This window comes from Mobula hypostoma, chromosome 1 (assembly GCF_963921235.1).
Source record: "Mobula hypostoma chromosome 1, sMobHyp1.1, whole genome shotgun sequence".
Lineage (NCBI taxonomy): Eukaryota > Metazoa > Chordata > Chondrichthyes > Myliobatiformes > Myliobatidae > Mobula > Mobula hypostoma.
In genome coordinates this window covers 19,148,280-19,169,961 of record NC_086097.1, presented here as the reverse complement: position 1 = coordinate 19,169,961, position 21,682 = coordinate 19,148,280, and the positions used below count along the sequence as shown (strand labels likewise).

Genomic DNA, 21,682 nt, shown 5'->3' with positions numbered 1-21,682 from the left:
TCAATATGGCCCGATTTCTAATTTCCAGTCTTTTACATTGCATCTAAAATGGTCACAGTTGTTTCTTCCATATCTATTTGAATTCTCCAAGGTATCTTACTGCTTATTTGCAACAGTGCTTGTTTTGCCTGGTGGCTTTGCTTCTGTTCTTATCTCCAAAGAAATCAGGAGGAATCTAAACAGAAGGGTGCGGGCAGTCTGTCCCCCACTGCCCCCAATCCCACAGGGCGGCTCAGGAGACAGCTTCCACTTCTCTGCAAACTTCCAGCCTGCTCCTTGCAATCTGAGCCAGTCTCCGCTTCCTGGCTGGAAGTCAATGTACTCAGGAGACAGAGTGATTGATTCTGACAGCTGAGTGATGCTCTGTACCGCGTTGAGGCAGGTGGAAGATGTTCGCTTACCTCTTACCCAATATGTTCATGAGCTCTGGGACTTGTCTGACATGACTCTGCCCCACACTACCTCATTCTGGCTCCGTTGGAATGCTGCATATCTCTGGGCAATTAAACAGTCCCTCCTGCATGACAATCCCCGCTTCACATTCAGTTTGTTGTGAAAGCCAGTCTGTACACCTAATGGTATCTCTTTCCCTGTCAATATGGATGTTTGAAGTTTGTCCCTCTCTATACATGGGGCACTTTTCTGAGTGAGTCACCACTATTGTTTACTGGAGAGTGAAAAAATTTGCCTGATGAATTTCATTTTGAATGCTCGCTGACAATGAAGCAACACACACAAAATGCATATGAGCTCAGTCGATTAGGCAGCCTCTACGGAGGGGAATAAACAGTCGACATTTCAGATTGAGACCCTTCATCAGGTCTCGGCTTGAAATGTCGACTGTCTATTCCTCTCTGTAGATGCTGAGTTCCCTCAGCACCGTGTGTGTGTTACTCTAGATTTCCAGCATCTGCAAAATCTCCTGTGTTCATGAGGATCAAGCAGACATGTTGTCTACATTCTTAGCAGTGAAGGATTCTCCATTTGATTAAGTGTGCTAAAAACATTATACCAAGTTCCTCATTTAGTCAGCAGTAAAATACATTGTTATTTCTGTTTCATCCCATTACAGAATTTTCTCATTTGGACTAAATTTGTTACTCATTTACAATCCCTTCCATTTGGTTAAATTTATCACTTGCCAGACCCCTAGTGAACAATGTCTCTGTGAAGCATTTTGTTGTTAGAATTAAATATGAATATGACTTTCAGGCCCATTTTAAACACATCAGTTGGCACAATCCTTGTTAATTCTCTGCTGGTGTCCAGGGTTCTGCTTGTTGATATTTCACTGAACATCAGGCCATTTTATATAACAATGGGCAAAGTGGTACCCAGGAATAAACCAGTTAAACAGAACACCTCTTTCACAAATTCAGGAAAGCTTGAAATTAAGCTTTGGAATTTGGAGAAACCAGCTACTCAGGTGATGTGTGAGTTCAAGACTGCAAGAAGAGGAATAATTTCCACATCAATTCTGGAAAGCAGCAAGCAGAAAGAGGATAGTGAAAACTGTGTATTCCTTAGCAGTAGGACCCAGAAGACCACAATGATTTTTACACCTGTGTTTTTCCAACTTGTGAGATGTATGACAGCGGAATGTGATATTATTGTTGATGAAATCAAATCTTTATTACAAAAGTCACATTTAATTTCAGAAGATTCTTGACTTTCCCAAAATAAAACAGTGTGATTATAGATTTATAGAGGGTCTCAGGCCCTTTTATTTCACACAGCGTTTAAAATGGACCAGGCATGATCAGACGAGGTAGCCTTCATGGCACAGCTACATTAACACTGAGCAGCTAATTATGGCATAATTGGCTTGCTGAGAGAGAGTGACCCAGGGCAAGGCTTGCTTAGCAACAGAGAAAAGGCTATTTGCATATCATTGGCTTATTCACTCTTGCCCTAGACCAGTTTAATCATATTTGTTACAGAGTTGTTTCCCCAGCCCTCATTACAAACCTCCACAATTCTTTCCCATAGTCATTTTCTGCTTCCTCTCAGGTCTACAGGACAATGGGACAGCAAGGACATTACACTCCAGCACCACTGCCCCCTGGTGGTGGATTAACAAGGAGAAAGAACATTTTCCTTGTCCCCCAACCTCTCTCCCAGAGTAAAGTCCTGTTGTGGGACTTGCCCGGCTGCCCAGTCAAGGGTTCCAGTGACAATGGTGGACTTGCTGCCTACCCCTGACGTCCACAGTTCCCGGTGTGGAGGCGTGAATCAAGCTTCTCCTTGCCAGACGGTCCTCCTCCCCTAGCTCCAAAATGGCCAAAACAATGGATAATACACACAATTTACTCAATTAACAGGGCAATAAAACTGGATAATTGAACAGACGAAGAACTGTCCTTAGAGGATCCTCACACCGAGCAGGCTGCAGTTCGACACTATACATGCCCCGGCTTTGACAAGTATGCGATGAGAGCTACAATGACCCCGACATACACGCCTGTTCCAATGGTGATCGAGAGGGCTGCCAGGAAGAGGGCCCTTCGCGATGCTGAGGTTGCCCGCTGGTAATCTCCTTTTGCGATGGCCTTGCTTGTCTGGAAATGAAGAAAGCACTTGTTACTGGCAATTCCATTCACAGACATTTTTACACAGTCTTGGGCACATGTCTGCTAACCGTGGTGAACATGAGAAAGGTTTCAAATATTAAGTGCAGGTATTCCTCGCTTTAGGAAGAGTTACATTCCTAGGAAATGTTAAATGAAATGGAGAAAGCATTGATTGCACTGTGAAAGCTCTGACGATGTTCCAGAACTCAAAGATTTTGGAAAAAAAGCACCTAAGTACTTCAGAGTATATCAGTCGAGGGATAAAGAATTAAATCTGCAAGTAAGACATACATAAATGTGCCCTTTGTTCACTGTGAAACATTGGGATGACTCTCTCTTTTTCTCTCTCTATCCCGCTCTCTCTCTGTCTCTTTCTCCCTCCCTCTCGCATTCTCTCACACAATTCTCTTTTCACTCTCTCTCTCCCTCCCTCTCTCTCTGTCTCTTTCTCTCTCCCTCTCTCTCACACACACACTTCCTCTCTCTTTCTGCCACTCTTGCACACACACTCTTTCTCTCTTGCTCTCTCGCCCTTTGCACACTCTCTCTCTCCCTCTCTCTCTTTCTCTTTACCTCTCTACTTCTCTCTCTTTTTCTCTTGATCTGGACTCAACTCTTCTGTCCCATATCGTCACCTACACCATACCATCCAATCCTTGGTCTTTCAAATATTTATCTACCATCATCTTAAAAACATCTGAGGATCTGGCCTGCACCCCTCCTGGGAGGGGTAGAGAATTCCAGTCACTACCTCTGAGAGAAAAATATTTCTACGCACCTCAGTTTTATGTAAATGAACGGCCGCTAATCTTGTAACTATATGTTTTTGTCTGTGACTCTAGCGCTAGTGAAAGCATTTTAACATTACCTTGTCATTACCCTCTTTGGATCTCATATATTTGAATAATGTCATCCCTCAATTTTCTAAACTCCCAAGGAACCCATTATTACCCCCACTCCATCTCCACCCCCCACCCTCCCATCTCTACTCTCTCTTCACTCCATACAGATCGTCATTACCCCCCCTCATGCTATTTGGCAGCCATAAGTCAAGTGGATTTCAATTTGAGCATCAGTGCTAACAACAATCCTTCTCATGTGAGTGGCATTTCGATTGACTGAGTTCAATTGCCATTTATTGCTCTTATTACTGTAAGTATCCTTTTCCATAACAAGTAAAGCCTTGTAAATGAAGGACATGTTACTTGAATAGTCAATTGCATTCTACAGAAATATGTAGGTAAGAAATTCAGATATCAAGGATATCACTGAACATAGAAGAATACAGCACAATGCAGGCCCATTGGACCATGATTTTAACCTATTCCAAGATCAATCTAACCCTTCTCTCTGACATCATTCTCCATTTATCTATCGTCCATATGCTTATCTATAGTGTCTTAAATGTCCCTGATGAATCTGCCTTTATCACCATCTCTGTTCCATGTACCTGCTACTCTGTATAAAATAAACTTACCACTGACAACCTCCTATACATTCCTATGCTCATATTAAAATTGTGCCATTTCTACCCTGGGAAAAAGTCTCTGGTTGCCCACTCAATCTATGCCTCTTATCTTGTATACCTCTATCAAGTGACCTCTCATCCTTTTACACTCCAAAGAGATAAATCCTAGGTCACTCAACCTATTCTCTTAAGACATGTTCTCCAATCGAGATAGCCTCCTGCTAAATCATCTCTGCACCCTCTCTAAAACTCCACATCCTTCCTATAATGAGGTGAGCAGAAATGAACACAAATTTGAAGTGTGGTCTGACCACAGTTTTTCAGAGCTGCACCGTTACCTCACAGCTCTTGTCAACCCCCTGACTAATGTCATACAACCTTCTCCACCACTCAATCAAATTGCAGGAACTTTGAAGGATCTATAGATCTGGACCCCAAGATCTCTCTGTTCCTTCACACTGCTAAGGTGCATGTATTCTGCCTTGTAGATCAGCTTCCAAAGTAAATCATGTCACACTTTACTTAATTGAAATCCATCTGCCACTCCTCAGCTCAGTTCCATATCCAGGTCATTTTTGAAAATCATAAAGAGCAGGATCTCAAAACAGAGCCCTGCAAAACACCACTAGTTACCAACCTACAGACAAAATATGCTCCAGCTACTACCCCACTGCCTTTTGTAGGCAAACCAGTTCTGAATTCATGCAGCAAAGTTTTCCTGGATCCTAAAACTCTCAATTTCCGAATGAGCATACTGCAAGGAATCTGGTCAAACAACTTACTAAGATCGAGATACACTGTATCCACTGCTCTAGAATCATCAATATGTTCTGTCATTTCCTCAAAGAATTCCATCAGGATTGTATGGAATTACCTGCCCCTCACAAAGCCACGTTGACTATCCCTAATCAGTCTATGCTTCTCCAAATGCTTGTAAATCCTGTCCATAAGCATCCTCTCCAATAATTTGCCCACCATTAACATAAGACCATTAGACCATAAGATGTAGGAGCAGAATTAGACCATTTGGTCCATTGAGTCTGCTCTGCTATTTCATCAAGGCAGATCCAATTTTCCTCTCAGTTCCAGTCTCCTGCCTACTCCCTGCATCCCTTCATGCCCTGACCGATCAAGAATCTATCAACCTCTGCCTAAAATATACATAAAGATTTTGCCTCCACAGCTGCCTGTAGCAAACAATTTCACAGATTCACCACTCTCAGGTTAAAGAAATTCCTCCTCATCTCCTTTCTGAAAGGACGCCACTCTAATTTAGGTTGTGTCCTCTGGTCTTAGACTCTCCCACTAGAGGAAACACCCTCTCCACATCAACTCTATCAAGGTCTTCAACCATTTGATAGGTTTCAATTACGTCAGCCCTCATTCTTCTGAATTCCAGTGAATACAGGCCCAGATCCATTAAACGCTCTTCATATGACAAGCCATTCAATCCTGGAATCATTTTCGTGAACCTCCTTTGAACCGTCTCCAGTTTCAGCACATCCTTTCTATGATAAGGGGCCCAAAGCTTCTCACAATACTCCATGTGAGCCCTCACCAGTGCTTTATAAAGCCTCAGCATTACATCTTTATTTTTATATCCTTGTCCTCTTGAAATGAATGCTAACATTGCACTTGCCGTTCTCACCAATGACTCAACCTGAAAATTAACCTTTAGGGAACCCTGCACAAGGACTACCAAATCCCTTTCCACCTCAGTATTTTTTTGTATTTTCTCTCCATTTAGAAAATAGACAACGCTTTCATTTCTTCTAGCAAAGTGCATGACCATACACTTCCTGACACTCTATTCCATATGCCATTTGTTTACCCATTTTCCTAATCTATTTAAGTCCTTCTGTAGTCTATCTACTTCCTCAAAACTATCTGCCCCTCCACCTATCTTCATATTGTCTGCAAACTTTGCAACAAAGCCATCAATTCCATCATACAAATCATTGACATTTAACATAAAAAGAGTCAGTCCCAACACAGATCCCTGTGGAACACCACTAGTCACCGGCAGCCAGCTAGAAAAGGCTCCCTTTATTCCCACTCTTTGCTTTCTGCAGATCAGCCACTGCTTTATCCATGTTAGAATCTTTCTTGTAATATCATGGGCTCATAGTTTGTTAAGCAGCCTCGTGAGGCACAAGGTGATTGTGTAATTAGGAGTAGTCAGCATGGCTTTGTCAAAGGCAGGTCGTGCCTTATGAGCCTGATTGAATTTTCTGAGGATGTGACTCAACACATTGATGAAGGAAGAGCAGTAGATGTAGTGTATATGGATTTCAGCAAGACATTTGACAAGGTACCCCATGCAAGGCTTATTGAGAAAGTAAAGAGGCATGGGATCCAAGGGGACATTGCTTTGTGGATCCATAACTGGCTTGCCCACAGAGGGAAAGAGTGGTTGTAGACGGGTCATATTCTGCATGGAGGTCAGTGACCAGTGGTGTGCCTCAGGGATCTGTTCTGGGACCCTTACTCTTCGTGATTTTTATAAATGACCTGGATGAGGAAGTGGAGGGATGGGTTAGTAAGTTTGCTGATGACACAAAAGGTTGGGGGTGTTGTGGATAGTGTAGAGGGCTGTCAGAGGTTGTAGCGGGACATTGATAGGATGCAAAACTGGGCTGAAAAGTGGCAGATGGAGTTCAACCCAGATAATTGTGAAGTGGTTCATTTTGGCAGGTCAAATATGATAGCAGAATATAGTATTAATGGTAAGAATCTTGGCAGTGTGGAGGATCAGAGGGATCTTGGGGTCCGAGTCCATAGGACACTCAAAACTGCTGCGCAGTTTGACTGTGTGGTTAAGAAGGCATACGGTGCATTGGCCTTCATCAACTGTGGGATTGAGTTCAAGAGCCGAGAGGTAATGTTGCAGCCATATAGGACTCTGGTCAGACCCCACTTAGGGTACTGTGCTCAGTTCTGGTCACCTTGCTACAGGAAGGCTGTGGAAACTATAGAAAGGGTGCAGAGGAGATTTACAAAGATGTTTCCTGGATTGGGGAGCATGTCTTATGAAAACAGGTTGAGTGAACTCAGCCTTTTCTCCTTGGAGCGACGGAGGATGAGAGGTGACCCGATAGAGGTGTATAAGATGATGAGAGGCATTGATCGTGTAGATAGTCAGAGACTTCTTCCCGGGGCTGAAATGGCTGCCACAAGAGGGTACAGGTTTAAGGTGCTTGGGAGTAGGTACAGAGGAGATATCAGGGGTAAGTTTTTTAAGCAGAGAGTGGTGAGTTTGTGGAATGGGCTGCCAACAACAGTGGTGGAGGTGGATTCGATAGGGTCTTTGAAGAGTCTTTTGGATAGGTACATGGAGCTTAGAAAAATAGAGGGCTGTGGGTAACCCTAGTAATTTCTAAGGTAGGGACATGTTTGGCACAACTTTGTGGGCTGAAGGGCCTGTATTGTGCTGTAAGTTTTCTATGTTTCTATGTTTCTATATTTGTCAAAGGCCTTCTGATAATTTAAGTACACAGCAACCAAATCTCCTTTGTCTATCCTGCTTGTTATTTCTTCAAAGAGTTCCAACAGATTTGTCAGGTAAGATTTTCCCTTGAGAAATCATGCTGTTTACGGCCTATTGTGTCATGTGGCTCCAAGTACCCTGAGATTTCATCCTTAATTATCAACTCCAACATCTTCCCAACCACTGAGGTCAGACTAACTGGCCTATAGTTCCCTTTCTTCTGCATCTCTCCCTTTTTGAAGAGTGACATTTGTAATTTTTCAGTCTTCTGGAACCATTCCATAATCAATTGCTTCTTGAAATATCATTACTAATGCCTCCACAATCTCTTCAGCCACTTCTTTCAGAACTCTGGAGTGAACACCATCTGGTCCAGGTGACTTAGACTTTTCAGTTTCCCAAGGACCTTCTCTCTAGTAATGGTAACTTCCAGTTAGTGTAAGACATAAGACTTGCTGGTCCATAATTCTTGGGGTTATATCTATTCCCTTTCTTGAACAAAGGAATAACAGTTGCCATCCTCCAATCATCTGATACTAGTCCTGTTGTCAATGAGGATGCCAAGGTCACTGTCAAAGATGCAGCAATCGCTTCCCATAGTAATCTGGATTATATCCCATATGGCCCTGGGCTGTATAGTCGAACAGTGCTCATCCCCTCCTTGGCACAAACTTGCCATCCCTGCAATCATCCAGCTTTTCCAGCTTCATCCTGACCTGGTGCTGTTAACCGTCCACTGGCACTTGCTCAGGTCAACCCATCAATGCCAGGCCCTCAGTTGTAACCTTTGATTGACAGCCGCGTGGAAAGAAAGGCTTGCCTATATGAAACACCTCAGTGATCTCAGGACTTCCAGCAGTACTTTCTGAAGTTATAGTCACAGTTGTAATGGAGACAGTTGACGCACACCAAGCTCCCAGAGTCAGTGGTGTCACATGAACGTTGATTGGCCAGACCACTGGGGAAGAATTTCTTTGCTCTTATCCAGAGTCTTAAAGAGATAAAGATTGGCTTTATTTGGTCACATGTGCATCGAAACATACAGTGAAATGGGTCTTTTTGTGTCAATTTAAATCGGTGAAAATTGTGCTGGACAGCTTGCAAGTATCGCCGTGCTTCTAGCGACAACATGAAATGTCTACAACCTGCTAAACCCTAACCCACATGGTCATGGGGAAACCACAAATACTCCTTACAGACAGTGGTGGGATTTGAACCCCGACCTTACTGCTGGCTTCTATGAAGCATTGCACTAACCACTATGCTACTGTGCCGTACTGTGGGCACCATCTGAAACAAAAGGTGAAAAGCCTTGAAATTGTACCAGTTCAGTTTCCCATTCAAAGAACACAATGAGTATGGAGGAAGAGCAAAATTGACTTGTATCTTCCACCGTTGGAGTGGTTGCTATAAATGTAGCAACAATGACGTAGGATCCCAATAGTGGGTTAATATATTGGGATGATCTCTCACCTGCCCTGACTTGTAACATTACCACACACAGACAACCTAAGCCTCCCTTGCATGTATTGCAGCAGCAGCAACTATCAGCCTAACTTCGGAACATTTCACATAATCGCTCATAATCCAAATTTAACCATTTCCTATGCAGTTATGATCAGAGGCCACTCAGCCCATTGAGTCAGTGCCGGCTTTTAAACCTATCCCATCAGTCCTCTATTACCACTGTCACACAGGGAAGGCAGTGGCATAACCCCGATTAGCACAATAATAGTCATAGTCAGACTTCACTCATCCCGAGGGAAACTGGGTTTCGTTACAGTTGCACCAACCAAGAATAGAGTATAAATATAGCAATATAAAACCATAAATAATTAAATAATAATATGTAAATTATGCCAGGAAATAAGTCCAGGACCAGCCTATTGGCTCAGGGTGTCTGACCCTCCAAGGGAGGAGTTGTAAAGTTTGATGGTCACAGGCAGGAATGACTTCCTATGACGCTCTGCGTTGCATCTCGGTGGAATGAGTCTCTGGCTGAATGTACTCCTGTGCCCACCCAGTACATTATGTAGTGGATGGGAGACATTGTCCAAGATGGCATGCAACTTGGGCAGCATCCTCCTCTCAGACACCACCGTCAGAGAGTCCAGTTCCATCCCCACAACATTCACTGGCCTTACGAATGAGTTTGTTGATTCTGTTGGTGTCTGCTACCCTCAGCCTGCTGCCCCAGCACACAACAGCAAACATGATAGCACTGGCCACCACAGACTTGTAGAACATCCTCAGCATCGCCCGACAGATGTTAAAGGACCTCAGTCTCCTCAGGAAATAGAGACTCCAACAGTCTTCTTTTATGAGGATTGGTTGAGTAAGCGAAAGCTTTTCTCCTTGGAGCAAAGGAGGACTTGATAGAGGTATACAAGATGATAAGAGGCATAGACAGAGTGGACAGTCTGCACCTTTTTCCCGGGGTGGAAATGGCTAATATGAGAGGGCAGGAGGAAAGATTAGAGGGGATGCCAGAAGTAGGTTCTTCACATAGAGAGTGGTAAGTGCACAAAACACACTACTGGGGGTGGTTGTAGAGGCAGACACAGTAGGGACACTTAAGAGACCCTTAGATAGGCATATGGATGAAAGAAAAATGGAGAGCTATGTGGGAGGGAAGGGTTAGGTTAAGAGCTTGGCACAGTATTGCAAGCTGAAGAGCCTGTACTGGTCTATGCTCAGTGGCCACTTTATTAGGTACTCCTGTACATAAATGCAAATACCTAATCAGCCAATCACGTGGCAGCAACTCAGTTCATAAAAGCACACAGACATCGTCAAGAGCTTCAGTTGTTTAGACCAAATATCAGAATCGGGAAGAAATGCAATCTAAGTGATTTTGACCGTGGAATAATTACTGGTTCCAGACAGGGTGATTTCTGTATCTCAGAAACTGCTGATCTCCTAGGAATCTCATACATAACAGTCTCTAGAGTTTACAGAGAATGGAATGAGAAACAAAAAAAAACATCCAGTGTGTGGGAGTTCTGTGGATGAAAGCACCTCATCAATGAGAGAGGTCAGGGAAAAATGGCCAGATTAGTTCAAGTTGACAGGAAGGAAAGAGCCACTCAAATAACCACATGTAAAACAGTGGTGTGCAGAAAACAATCTCTGGATGTATAACTTATTGAATCTTGAAGTGCATGGGCTAAGGTAATAGAAGGCCACAAACATACACTCAGTAGCCTCTATTAGGTACAGGAGGTAACTAGGAAATGGCCACTGAGTGTATGGTCTAATAATTTGCATTTACATAGTGCCTTTAATGTAGCACAAACAATAGCGGAAATAGGAGGCTACATGATTTGGATTGGGTGTAGGGCCCAAACACTAAGAACACCGTAGAGATCAGTTTGGTTCCGTTCTGTATTGGGAGGAAGAGCATGACTGGGAGACAGAGATCAGTGACAGGGCTTTAATCTTCCTGATGGGTTACTTGGAGGAAACATCTGCTCATCAGTTGGACAAAGGATCGGGTGCTGGAGGTGAGGTGGGGATGGATGTCATCACCGTTCACACAGAAGCTAATGGCATGTATTTGGAGAGATGTTGCCCAGGCTGCACATGAATGTGACACAGAAGTGTGTCGGGGATAGATCCCTAGGGGTGTCGGGGTGTGAGCAGAAGCTAGACGATGGTTTCTGTCTAGACTGATGGACAGGCAACTCAAATATGGCTGGTTCCACCCAGAATGGACAAGCATGGAGAGATGTTGGTTAAGGATGGTGTAGTCAACCATGTTAATAGTTGCAGAGCAAGGGTAGGTTACCTTTGTCACTATCATTTGGGAAACCTTCAGTGAGTTTGACCATATCCATTTTATTATGCTTCAGTGCTTTCCCTGGAAATAACTAACACACAATGAAATGTAGCACGACATATCTGTACGAGAATGAAAAAAAAAACATAATGGAGAAGTTTCAGAAGAAATTAAAATTCTCATAGCTAAACTTTACCTAAGCTGGTTCATTTACTCTGCTACAGTAACAACCAGGTCCATTACAGTATAATTGATTCATATTGTTAATGGATTTCATACCATCTGCCGCAAACTGTAACTATGTCTAACAATGAGGTTTATAATTGAGCTATCAGCACATTGCATATTATAATATATTGAAGTTGACTCAAACCCATTCTTTGGCCAAATATACAATTACCCATTTCATACAGGAGAGACTCCAGCAAATGGATTCCTGTACTCACTGGATGACTCTTGTCGCTGGAAGCTCTATTCAATACTCTTCCCCACTATGCAGTTAATATGCAGACATGCAATATCTTCAATTAACAATGCAGAAAAAGTTATGGATGATCAAAACGACTGAGGTTCACTAGAATCGTACAGCAACGGGGTCTGTTTGACTCATCTTAACTGGCTTCATAAATGTGGCATACTTTTAGAAGGCTTGTAAATCCATCAGGTGGTCAATGTAGTCATGTTGTCACATAGAGTACCGAATATTGGTGTTCACTGGTGTTATGGACAGAATAGAACAAAGAATAGTACAGCACAGTACAGGCCCTTTGGCCCACAATGTTGTGCCGACCCTTAAACCCTGCCTCCCATATGACCCCCCATCTTAAATTCCTTCATATACCTGTCCAGCAGTCTCTTAAATTTCACTAGAGTATCTGCCTCCACCATTGACTCAGGCAGTGCATTCCATGCACCAAGTAAAAACCTTCCTCTAATATCCCCCTTGAACTTCCCACCCCTTACCTTAAAGCCATGTCCTCTTGTACTGAGCAGTGGTGCCCTGGGGAAGAGGCGCTGGCTATCCACTCTATCTATTCCCCTTAATATCTTGTATACCTCTATCATAGAAACACAGGAACATAGAAATTAGGTGCAGGAGTAGGCCATTTGGCCCTTCGAGCCTGCACCGCCATTCAGTATGATCATGGCTGATCATCCAACTCAGAACCCTGTACCTGCCTTCTCTCCATACCCCCGATCCCTTTAGCCACAAGGGTCATATCTAACTCCCACTTAAATATAGCCAATGAACTGGACTCAACTGTTTCCTGTGGCAGAGAATTCCACAGATTCACCACTCTCCGTGTGAAGAAGTTTTTCCTCATCTCGGTCCTAAAAGGCTTCCGCTTTATCCTTAAACTGTGACCCCTTGTACTGGACTTCCCCAACATCGGGAACAATCTTCCTGCATCTAGCCTGTCCAATCCCTTTAGGATTTTATACGTTTCAATAAGATCCCCCCTCAATCCTCTAAATTCCAGCGAGTATAAACCTAGTCGATCCAGTCTTTCATCATATGAAAGTCCTGCCATCCCAGGAATTAATCTGGTGAATCTTCTTTGTACTCCCTCTATAGCAAGAATGTCTTTCCTCAGATTAGGGGACCAGAACTGCACACAATACTCCAGGTGTGGTCTCACCAAGGCCTTGTACAACTGCAGTAGTACCTCCCTGCTCCTGTACTTGAATCCTCTTGCTATGAATACCAGCATACCATTCACCTTTTTCACCGCCTGCTGTACCTGCATGCCCACTTTCAATGACTGGTGTACAATGATACCCAGGTCTCGTTGCACCTCCCCTTTTCCTGATTGGCCACCATTCAGATAATAATCTGTTTTCCTGTTTTTGCCACCAAAGTGGATAACCTCACATTTATCCACATTAAATTTCATCTACCATGAATTCGCCCACTCACCTAACCTATCCAAGTCACCCTGCATCCTCTTAGCATCCTCCTCACAGCTAACACTGCCGCCCAGCTTCATGTCATCCGCTAACTTGGAGATGCTGCATTTAATTCCCTCGTCTAAGTCATTAATATATATTGTAAACAACTGGGGTCCCAGCACTGAGCCTTGTGGTACCCCACTAGTCACTGCCTGCCATTCTGAAAAGGTCCCGTTTATTCCCACTCTTTGCTTCCTGTCTGCCAACCAATTCTCTATCCACATCAATACCATACCCCCAATACAGTGTGCTTTAAGTTTGCACACTAATCTCCTGTGAGGGACCTTGTCAAAAGCCTTTTGAAAATCCAAATATACCACATCCACCGGTTCTCCCCTATCCACTCTACTAGGTACATCCTCAAAAAGTTCTATGAGATTCGTCAGACATGATTTTCTTTTCGCACATCCATGCTGACATTGTCCGATGATTTCACCACTTTCCAAATGTGCTGTTATCACATTTTTGATAACTGACTCTAGCATTTTCCCCACCACCGATGTTAGGCTAACGGGTCTATAATCCCCTGGTTTCTCTCTTCCTCCTTTTTTAAAAAGCAGGGTTACTGCCCTCCAATCCTCAGGAACTAGTCCAGAATCTAAAGAGTTTTGAGAAATTATCACTAATGCATCGACTATTTCTTGGGCTACTTCCTTAAGCACTCTGGGATGCAGACCAACTGACCCTGAGGATTTATCTGCCCTTCAATTTACCTAACACTACTTCCCCACTAACATGTATTTCCCTCAGTTCCTCCATCTCACTAGCCCCTCGGTCCCCTACTATTTCCAGAAGATTAATTATGTCCTCCTTAGTGAAGACAGAACCAAAGTAGTTATTCAATTGGTCTGCCATGTCCTTGCTCCCCATGATCAATTCACATGTTTCTGATTGTAAGGGACCTACATTTGTCTTAGCCAATCTTTTTCTTTTCACATATCTATAAAAGCTTTTACAGTCAGTTTTTATGTTCCCTGCCAATTTTCTCTCATAACCTTTTCCCCTTTCTTAATTAAGCCCTTTGTCCTCCTCTGCTGGACTCTGAATTTCTCCCAGTCCTCAGGTGAGCCGCTTTTTCTGGTTAATTTGTATGTTTCTTCTCTGGAATTGATACTATCCTTAATTTCCCTTGTCAGCCACGGGTGCACTTCCTTCCCTGGTTTATTCTTTTGCCAAACTAGGATGAACAATTGTTGTATTTCATCCATGCGATCTTTAAATGCTTGCCATTGCATATCCACCGTCAACCCTTTAAGTATCATTTGCCAGTCATCTTAGCTAATTCACGTCTCATACCTTCAAAGTTACCCTTCTTTAAGTTCAGAACCTTTGTTTCTGAATTAACTATGTCACTCTCCATCTTAATGAAGAATTCCACCATGTTATGGTCACCCTTACCCAAGGGGCCTCTCACGACAAGATTGCTAATTAACCCTTCCTCATTGCTCAAAACCCAGTCTAGAATGGCCTGCTCTCTAGTTGGTTCCTCGACATGTTGGTTCAGAAAACCATCCCACATACATTCCAAGAAATCCTCTTCCTCAGCACCCTTACCAATTTGGTTCACCCAATCTATATGTAGATTGAAGTCACCCATTATAACTGCTGTTCCTTTATTGCATGCATTTCTAATTTCCTGTTTAATGCCATCCCCAACCTCACTACTACTGTTAGGTGGCCTGTACACAACTCCCACCAGCGTTTTCTGCCCCTTGGTGTTATGCAGCTCTACCCATATCGATTCCACGTCCTCCCAGCTAATGTCCTTCCTTTCTATTGCATTAATCTCCACTCTAACCAGCAATGCTCCCCACCTCCTTTTCTTTCATGTCTATCCCTCCTGAATATTGAATATCCCTGAATGTTGAGCTTCCATCCTTGTTTACCCTGGAGCCATGTCTCTGTGATCCCAACTATATCATATTCATTAATAACAATCTGCACTTTTAATTCATCCACCTTGTTACGAATGCTCCTTGCATTGACAGACAAAGCCTTCAGGCTTGCTTTTACAACACTCTTAGCCCTTATACGATTATGTTGAAAAGTGGCCCATTTTGATTTTTGCCCTGGATTTGCTGGCCTGCCACTTTTACTTTTCACCTTACCACTTTTTGTGTCTCCTCTCATCCTCCTTCTCTCCAAAGAGTAAATCCCTAGCTCCCTTAATCTCTGATCATAATGCATACTCTCTAAACCAGGTAGCATCCTGATAAATCTCCTCTGTACCTCTTCCAATGCTTCCACATCCTTCCTATAGTGAGGCGACCAGAACTGGACACAGTACTCCAAGTGTGGCCTAACCAGAGTTTTATAGAGCTGCATCATTACATCGCGACTCTTAAACTCTATCCCTTGACTTATGAAAGCTAACACCCCATAAGCTTTCTTAACTACCCTATCTACCTGTGAGGCAACTTTCAGGGATCTGTGGACATGTACCCCGAGATCCCTCTGCTCCTCCACACTACCAAGTATCCTGCCATTTACTTTGTACTCTGCCTTGGAGTTTGTCCTTCCAAAGTGTATCACCTCACACTTCTTCGGGTTGAACTCCAGCTGCCACTTCTCAGCCTACTTCTGCATCCTATCAATGTCTCTCTGCAATCTTTGACAATCCTCTACATATCTACAACACCACCAACCTTTGTGTCATCTGCAAACTTGCCAACCCACCCTTCTACCCCCACATCCAGGTCGTTAATTAAAATCACGAAAAGTAGAGATCCCAGAACAGATCCTTGTGGGACACCACTAGTCACAATCCTCCAATCTGAATGTACTCCCTCCACCACAACTGCAGGCAAGCCAATTCTGAATCCACCTGGCCAAACTTCCCTGGTTCCCATGCCTTCTGACTTTCTGAATAAGCCTACCATGTGGAACCTTGTCAAATGCCTTACTAAAATCCATATAGTTCACATCCACTGCACTATCCTCATCTATGTGCCTGGTCTACTGCTCAAAGAACCCTTATCAGGCTTGTTAGACACGATCTGCCCTTCACAAAGCCATGCTGACTGTCCCTGATCAGACCATGATTCTCTACATGCCCAGGGATCCTATCTCTAAGAATCTTTTCCAACAGCTTTCCCACCACAGACATAAGGCTCACTGGTCTATAATTACCCAGAAAATCATATTCCACATCATATAAATAAATGAATAAATAAATAAATAACAATTCTTCTGCCTTCTCCTTGTAACCTTTGATACCATTACTAAACAACCTACAGTATCAACCTCTGCTTTAAATATACCCATTGATTGGCTATCACAGATGTCTGTGGCAATGAAGTCCACAGATTCACTGCTATCAGGCTAATTAAATTCCTCCTTCATTCTGTGGCTGAACTTTCTGGCCCTAGACATAGGAAACATCCTTTCCACATCCCCTTGGCCTTTCAATATTTGAAAACTTTCAACACGATCCTTCCCCCTCCTTCTTTTAGACTCCAGTGAGTAGAGGCCCAGAATTATCAAATGCTCCACATACGTTGACCCTTTCATTCCTGGAATCATTCTTGTGAACTTCATCTGGACCCTCTCCAATGTCAGCACATCCTTTCTCAGCGATGATGTTCGCAATGCTCCAAATGTGGCTGCCCAAAGCTTTATAAAGCCTTATAAAGTCTTGTCATTACATCCTTGCTTTTGTATTCAAGTCCTCTCAAATGAATACTAACATTGCATTTGCCTTCCTTAACACTGACTCAACCTGGTTTAGGATGGTGTCTGTGAAATACAACAATGTTTTTGCAGGCAGCTCACAGAACTACTAGATACCCCATTAGCCACACGCAGGTCTCTCCAGCATCTGCAGATCTTCTCTTGTTTGTGATTAGCTACTCTATGAGATATACTACATCTGAACTAATTTCACTGCTATACCCAACTTGCAATTTCCCTTTAAGGAATGTGCTTTTGAACCATCTAAACAAACTAGTGATTTTAAGATGTCCTGAGGATTCAGTGAACTTGACCCTCAGGACTGCAGGTATGGCACTGTGAAGATGAAGGTCAGCCATTGCTGGAATGGCCTTCATGCCAGATTAAAGCATTGAGGCCTGAGAGTGTCGAGTCCCATTGCACCATGCCAATTAAAGTGACAAAGCCCAAGAGCAGAAAATGAACCCGTGCTCAACTCCACTACTCCACGCTGATTATAGTGTTGAGCCAGATTAAAATGTTGAAGCTGGAGTGCAGAACATGAACCAGACCTTAACGCTGTCAGCCCGCACTCAACCCGTCTCCCTCTCTTCTCGCTACTACCATCGGGCGGGTGGTGCAGGAGTCTTGGGTCCAGGCTGTCAGGTTCGGGAGCAGTTGTAGCCCTGCAGCCATTGGGCCCCTGGACTGCCTTCACTCGCCTCAGCACTGAACTGACCCTACAACTGTAGACTCATTTTCGGAGACCCCTCTGCAGCTCATGTTCTGTGTGTTATTTGTTTGCTTTTTTTTAAAAACTATTTGCACGACTTGTCCTCATTTGCACATCAGATGTTTGCTGGTCTTTGCTGTGTGTGGCTTTTTCTGTTTGCTACTTTCTTTTGTGGATGCCTGCAAGAACGTTCTGTATGGTATACAGACTTGGATAATAAATTTGAACACTGAACCGGCAACCAATTGGTTTGTTGCTTGTTGGATTGGAAGCGTCTGTTTGCGTGGTATCTCTAAATAAATAAATAAATAAATAAATAATTCCTTTCTTTCGCCTCTCTCTCTTAAAGAATGGAGCGATATTTGCAATTTTCCACTCCTTTGGAGTCATTCCAGAATCTAGTGATTCTTGAAAGATCATTGCTAATTGCTCAACAATTTCGTCAGCTACCTCTTTCAGAATCTTGGGGTGTAGTCCACCTGGTCCAGATGACATATCTACTTTCAGACCTTTCAGAGTCCCAAGCACCTTCTCCTTAATAATAGCAACTACACTCACTTCTGACCCTCGACACCCTAAAATTTCTGGCATACTGCTAGTGTCTTCCTCAGTAAAGACTGACACAAAATACTTATTTGGCTCATCCACCATTTCCTTGTCCCCTCTGATTACCTCTCCAGTGTCATTTTCTAGCAGCCCATATTACCCTTGCCTCTCTTTTACTCCTTATATATCTGAAAAACTTTTGGTACCCTCTTGATAGCCAGCTTACCTTCAAATTCCATCTTTTCGCTCCTTATTGCTTTTTAGTTGTTTTTAGTCGGTTTTTAAAAGCATCCCAAGCTTCTAACTTCCCAATAATTTTTGCTATATCATACACCCCCCCTTCTGCTTTTAAGCAGTCTTTGACTTCCAGCACCAGCCATGTTTGCCTTATCATCTCTCTAAAACACTTCTTCTTTAGGATGCATCTATCCAGCTTCTTCTGAATTGCTTCCAGAACCTCCAGCCATTTTACCCTTGCAGGTTTATAACTATCTGCAAGTGTTCAACATCCTCCAATCCTTTGTCACCTCCTTCAAAGGATTTGATTTCATTTCTATATCAATAGAACCACTCATTCTCTCTGCCTACCTGCCTGTCCTTTTGATACAATGTGTGTCCTTAGGGGGGTGAAACTAAAACAAAATTCTACAATATCATCTACAGAAAGCAGCTCTTGAATGTATTTCACACTCGGTAACTAGAAGCTTTTCAAAAGCTATAGATCACCTGTTTTCAGGAATAGTTTATTGTGGGAGAATAGTAAGACATAGGCATCCAATGCAGTAGGAGCTAGAAACCCAGAAAATACAATCAAAACAGGAGAAACCATATATGATTCAGAGATCTATAACTGGAGGAAGAATTTTGCTTAGACAGTGCATTCAAAGCTATTTTTTCGTGTGATCTCACAGTCTTTTTGCCAGAGTTGTGGAATGAAGAACTTGACGTCATAGGTTAAAGGTGAGAGGAGTGAGATTTAATAAGAATCTGAGGAGTAACTTTTTCACATAGGGAGTGGTCTGTAGCAGGAATGAACTTCTAGAAGAAATAGCTGTGGCAGCTTCAAGATTCAAGTATCTTTATTTTCAAAGAATTTATAAATTAAACAACCTTGAGATTTGTTTGCTCACAGGTAGCCACAAAGCAAGAAAGCAGAAAGAACCCAATTAAAGAAAAAAAAGAATAAAAATCAAAATAAAAGACCAACACTCGATATGCAAGAGAAAAAAAAATACAAATCATGCAAACAATTAAGTGGACAACAGTGTTCCAAATCAAACTGGGTCCTCAGATCTGAACCCCAGATCAGTCCAGAGCGGGCTGAGAGCCTCACTTGTCAGCTCATTACATTAGTGGGCATGAAGCACAGTAACCGGGGCAGTCTTTACAGCCTCAGCACCGTGGAGAAGGCCATCGCGGAGAACAAGCAAAATCGGCTCTTGTCCCAACCAACACCCTGTCCTTTCAGTCTATATGGGCTGATGTTTAAATTGACCAAACAATGGAACAACGAAAGGATCCGGAACCCTGGAGAGAGGAGTGAACGTCATGGGGGAAGGAGAGTAAAACTGGCTCTCATTTTCGATCTGGGTCGGCATTTAAATTGTCTAAGCAGCAAATCATATGTACCTCGCACTAGGAAGCAGGCATCACAGCATCAAAGGGCTCAGGACCTAGACCACACAGCCCATCAACTTGCTCCCTACCCTGATTTCGCTACCCAGACTGAAGCCACTCTCAAAATCTTCAAATCAGTTCGGCGCCTGAAATGATCCAGCCTCACTCCTGGGCCAGTTGTATGGGCACTGATTCTCCTCTGCCCAGGACCTGACTTGTCCTTTCAATGCTCTCACTCCTCGGCCATCTGTACGGGCATCGGAACTCAATTTGCAACGATTCTGCAACACATCATCGAGGCTCATCTCCAAACTCACATTGCCATTGCTTGCACTGTCACTGTTTGCAGCGATAATTTAGCACAACTTACTTCAGAAAAATTATTTTTAGTGATGTTTTTAGTCAAATTTCCTAGATTTTTGACTACTAGAAAGCTGTCGCACACGTTCTGTAGCACTGGAAGTAACAACGTTTAAGAGGTAAAAGCTGGTGGAGCGGTGCCCAACTCCCTGGATCACTGATTGTTAATCCAGGGCAGCTGGGGAATTTAAATTCAAGAACTGAAATATACACTCAGTGGCACATTATTGTGTACAGGAGAGGAAGCCAGTGTGGTCTTCTGCTCTGTAGCCCATCCAATTCAAGGTTCAACTTGTTGTGCATTCAGAGGTGCTCTTCTGCACACCACTGTTGTAGATTGTAGTTATTTGAGTTACCGTTACCTTCCTGTCAGCCTGAGCCAGCCTGGCCATTCTCCTCTGACCTCTCTCATTAACAAGGCATTTTCCTCCACAGAAATGTCGCTCACTGGATGCTTCTTGTTTTTCACACCATTCTCTGTAAACTTGAGAGACAGTTATGTGTGAAAACTCCATGAGAAAAGCAGCTTCTGAGATACTCAAACCACCCTGTCTGGCACCAACAATCACTCCACGGTCCAAGTCACTTAGATCACATTTCATCCCTATTCGGATGTTTGCTCTAAACAAGAACAGAACCTCATGACCATGTCTGCATGCTTTTATGCATTGAGTTGCTGCCACGTGATTGGCTGATTAGATATTTGTATTAACAAGCAGGTGTACAGGTGTACCAAATAAACTGAGTGTAAATTGCTTAATTTGAGCAATGGCGACTGAGAGAGTTTTGAATACAAAGTCGAAGTTCAAAGTAAATTTATTATCAAAGTACGTAGCTGTTACCACATACTACCTTGAGACTTGTTTCCTTGTAGGAATTTAGAGGAAAATAAAAAAAATAAAATAGAATTTCTGAAAAAACATATATAAACAAAGACCTGACAATCATTGTGCAGAAGAAGACAAAGTTGTGCAAATATTAATTCAATAAATAAATAATAGATGTGCAAAATGATAAGAGGCTTTGGTTAAGTAGATATTTTCCCAGGGTGGAAATGAGTAATACTGGGGGAGCGGGGGGAGGAGGAATAATTTTACGGTGATTGTAGGAAAGATAGTGGGTATGGCAGAGAGATTTTTTACACAGATAGTGGTGAGTGCCTTGAATGCCCTGCCTGGGGCACATGAGGGCATTTAAGAAACTCTTAGATAAGCACATTCCTTAAGGTTCCTTAAGGTTGTTATAACCGGGGGTGGTAACGGGGTCAAGCTTCCACTACCTATTAAATGTTCCTAATGACGTACACCTCAAATAGCCTCTGACAACCAAGTCCAGCTCTGGCCTTCATGTGCGGCTGATCTACTGAGCTGTGCGGAACCATATCTACTGACAGGAGAGCAGGCAAAGGTGGGATACTGGCGAATTAAAACCAGTCGCTTCGGGCAGATGGGGCTCGTCAGCCGCGGTCGGCAGCTCACCTAGGAGGAGGAAAACTCTGATCTCAAGCTTCCACTGCCTTGTGGCT

At 43.1% G+C, this 21,682-nt stretch overlaps 1 protein-coding gene across 1 annotated transcript in view; it reads right to left on the bottom strand.

The window, feature by feature from the left end:
- Nucleotides 1-1,543: 1,543 nt before the first annotated feature.
- syndig1l (synapse differentiation inducing 1-like) overlaps nucleotides 1,544-21,682 on the bottom strand; it is a 245,464-nt gene continuing 225,325 nt past the window's right edge. Inside the window, exon 4 of the mRNA XM_063058001.1 lies at nucleotides 1,544-2,558. Within this exon, the coding sequence (XP_062914071.1) occupies nucleotides 2,400-2,558 (159 nt within the window). The 3' untranslated portion in view covers nucleotides 1,544-2,399. The remainder of the gene's footprint in view (nucleotides 2,559-21,682) is intronic.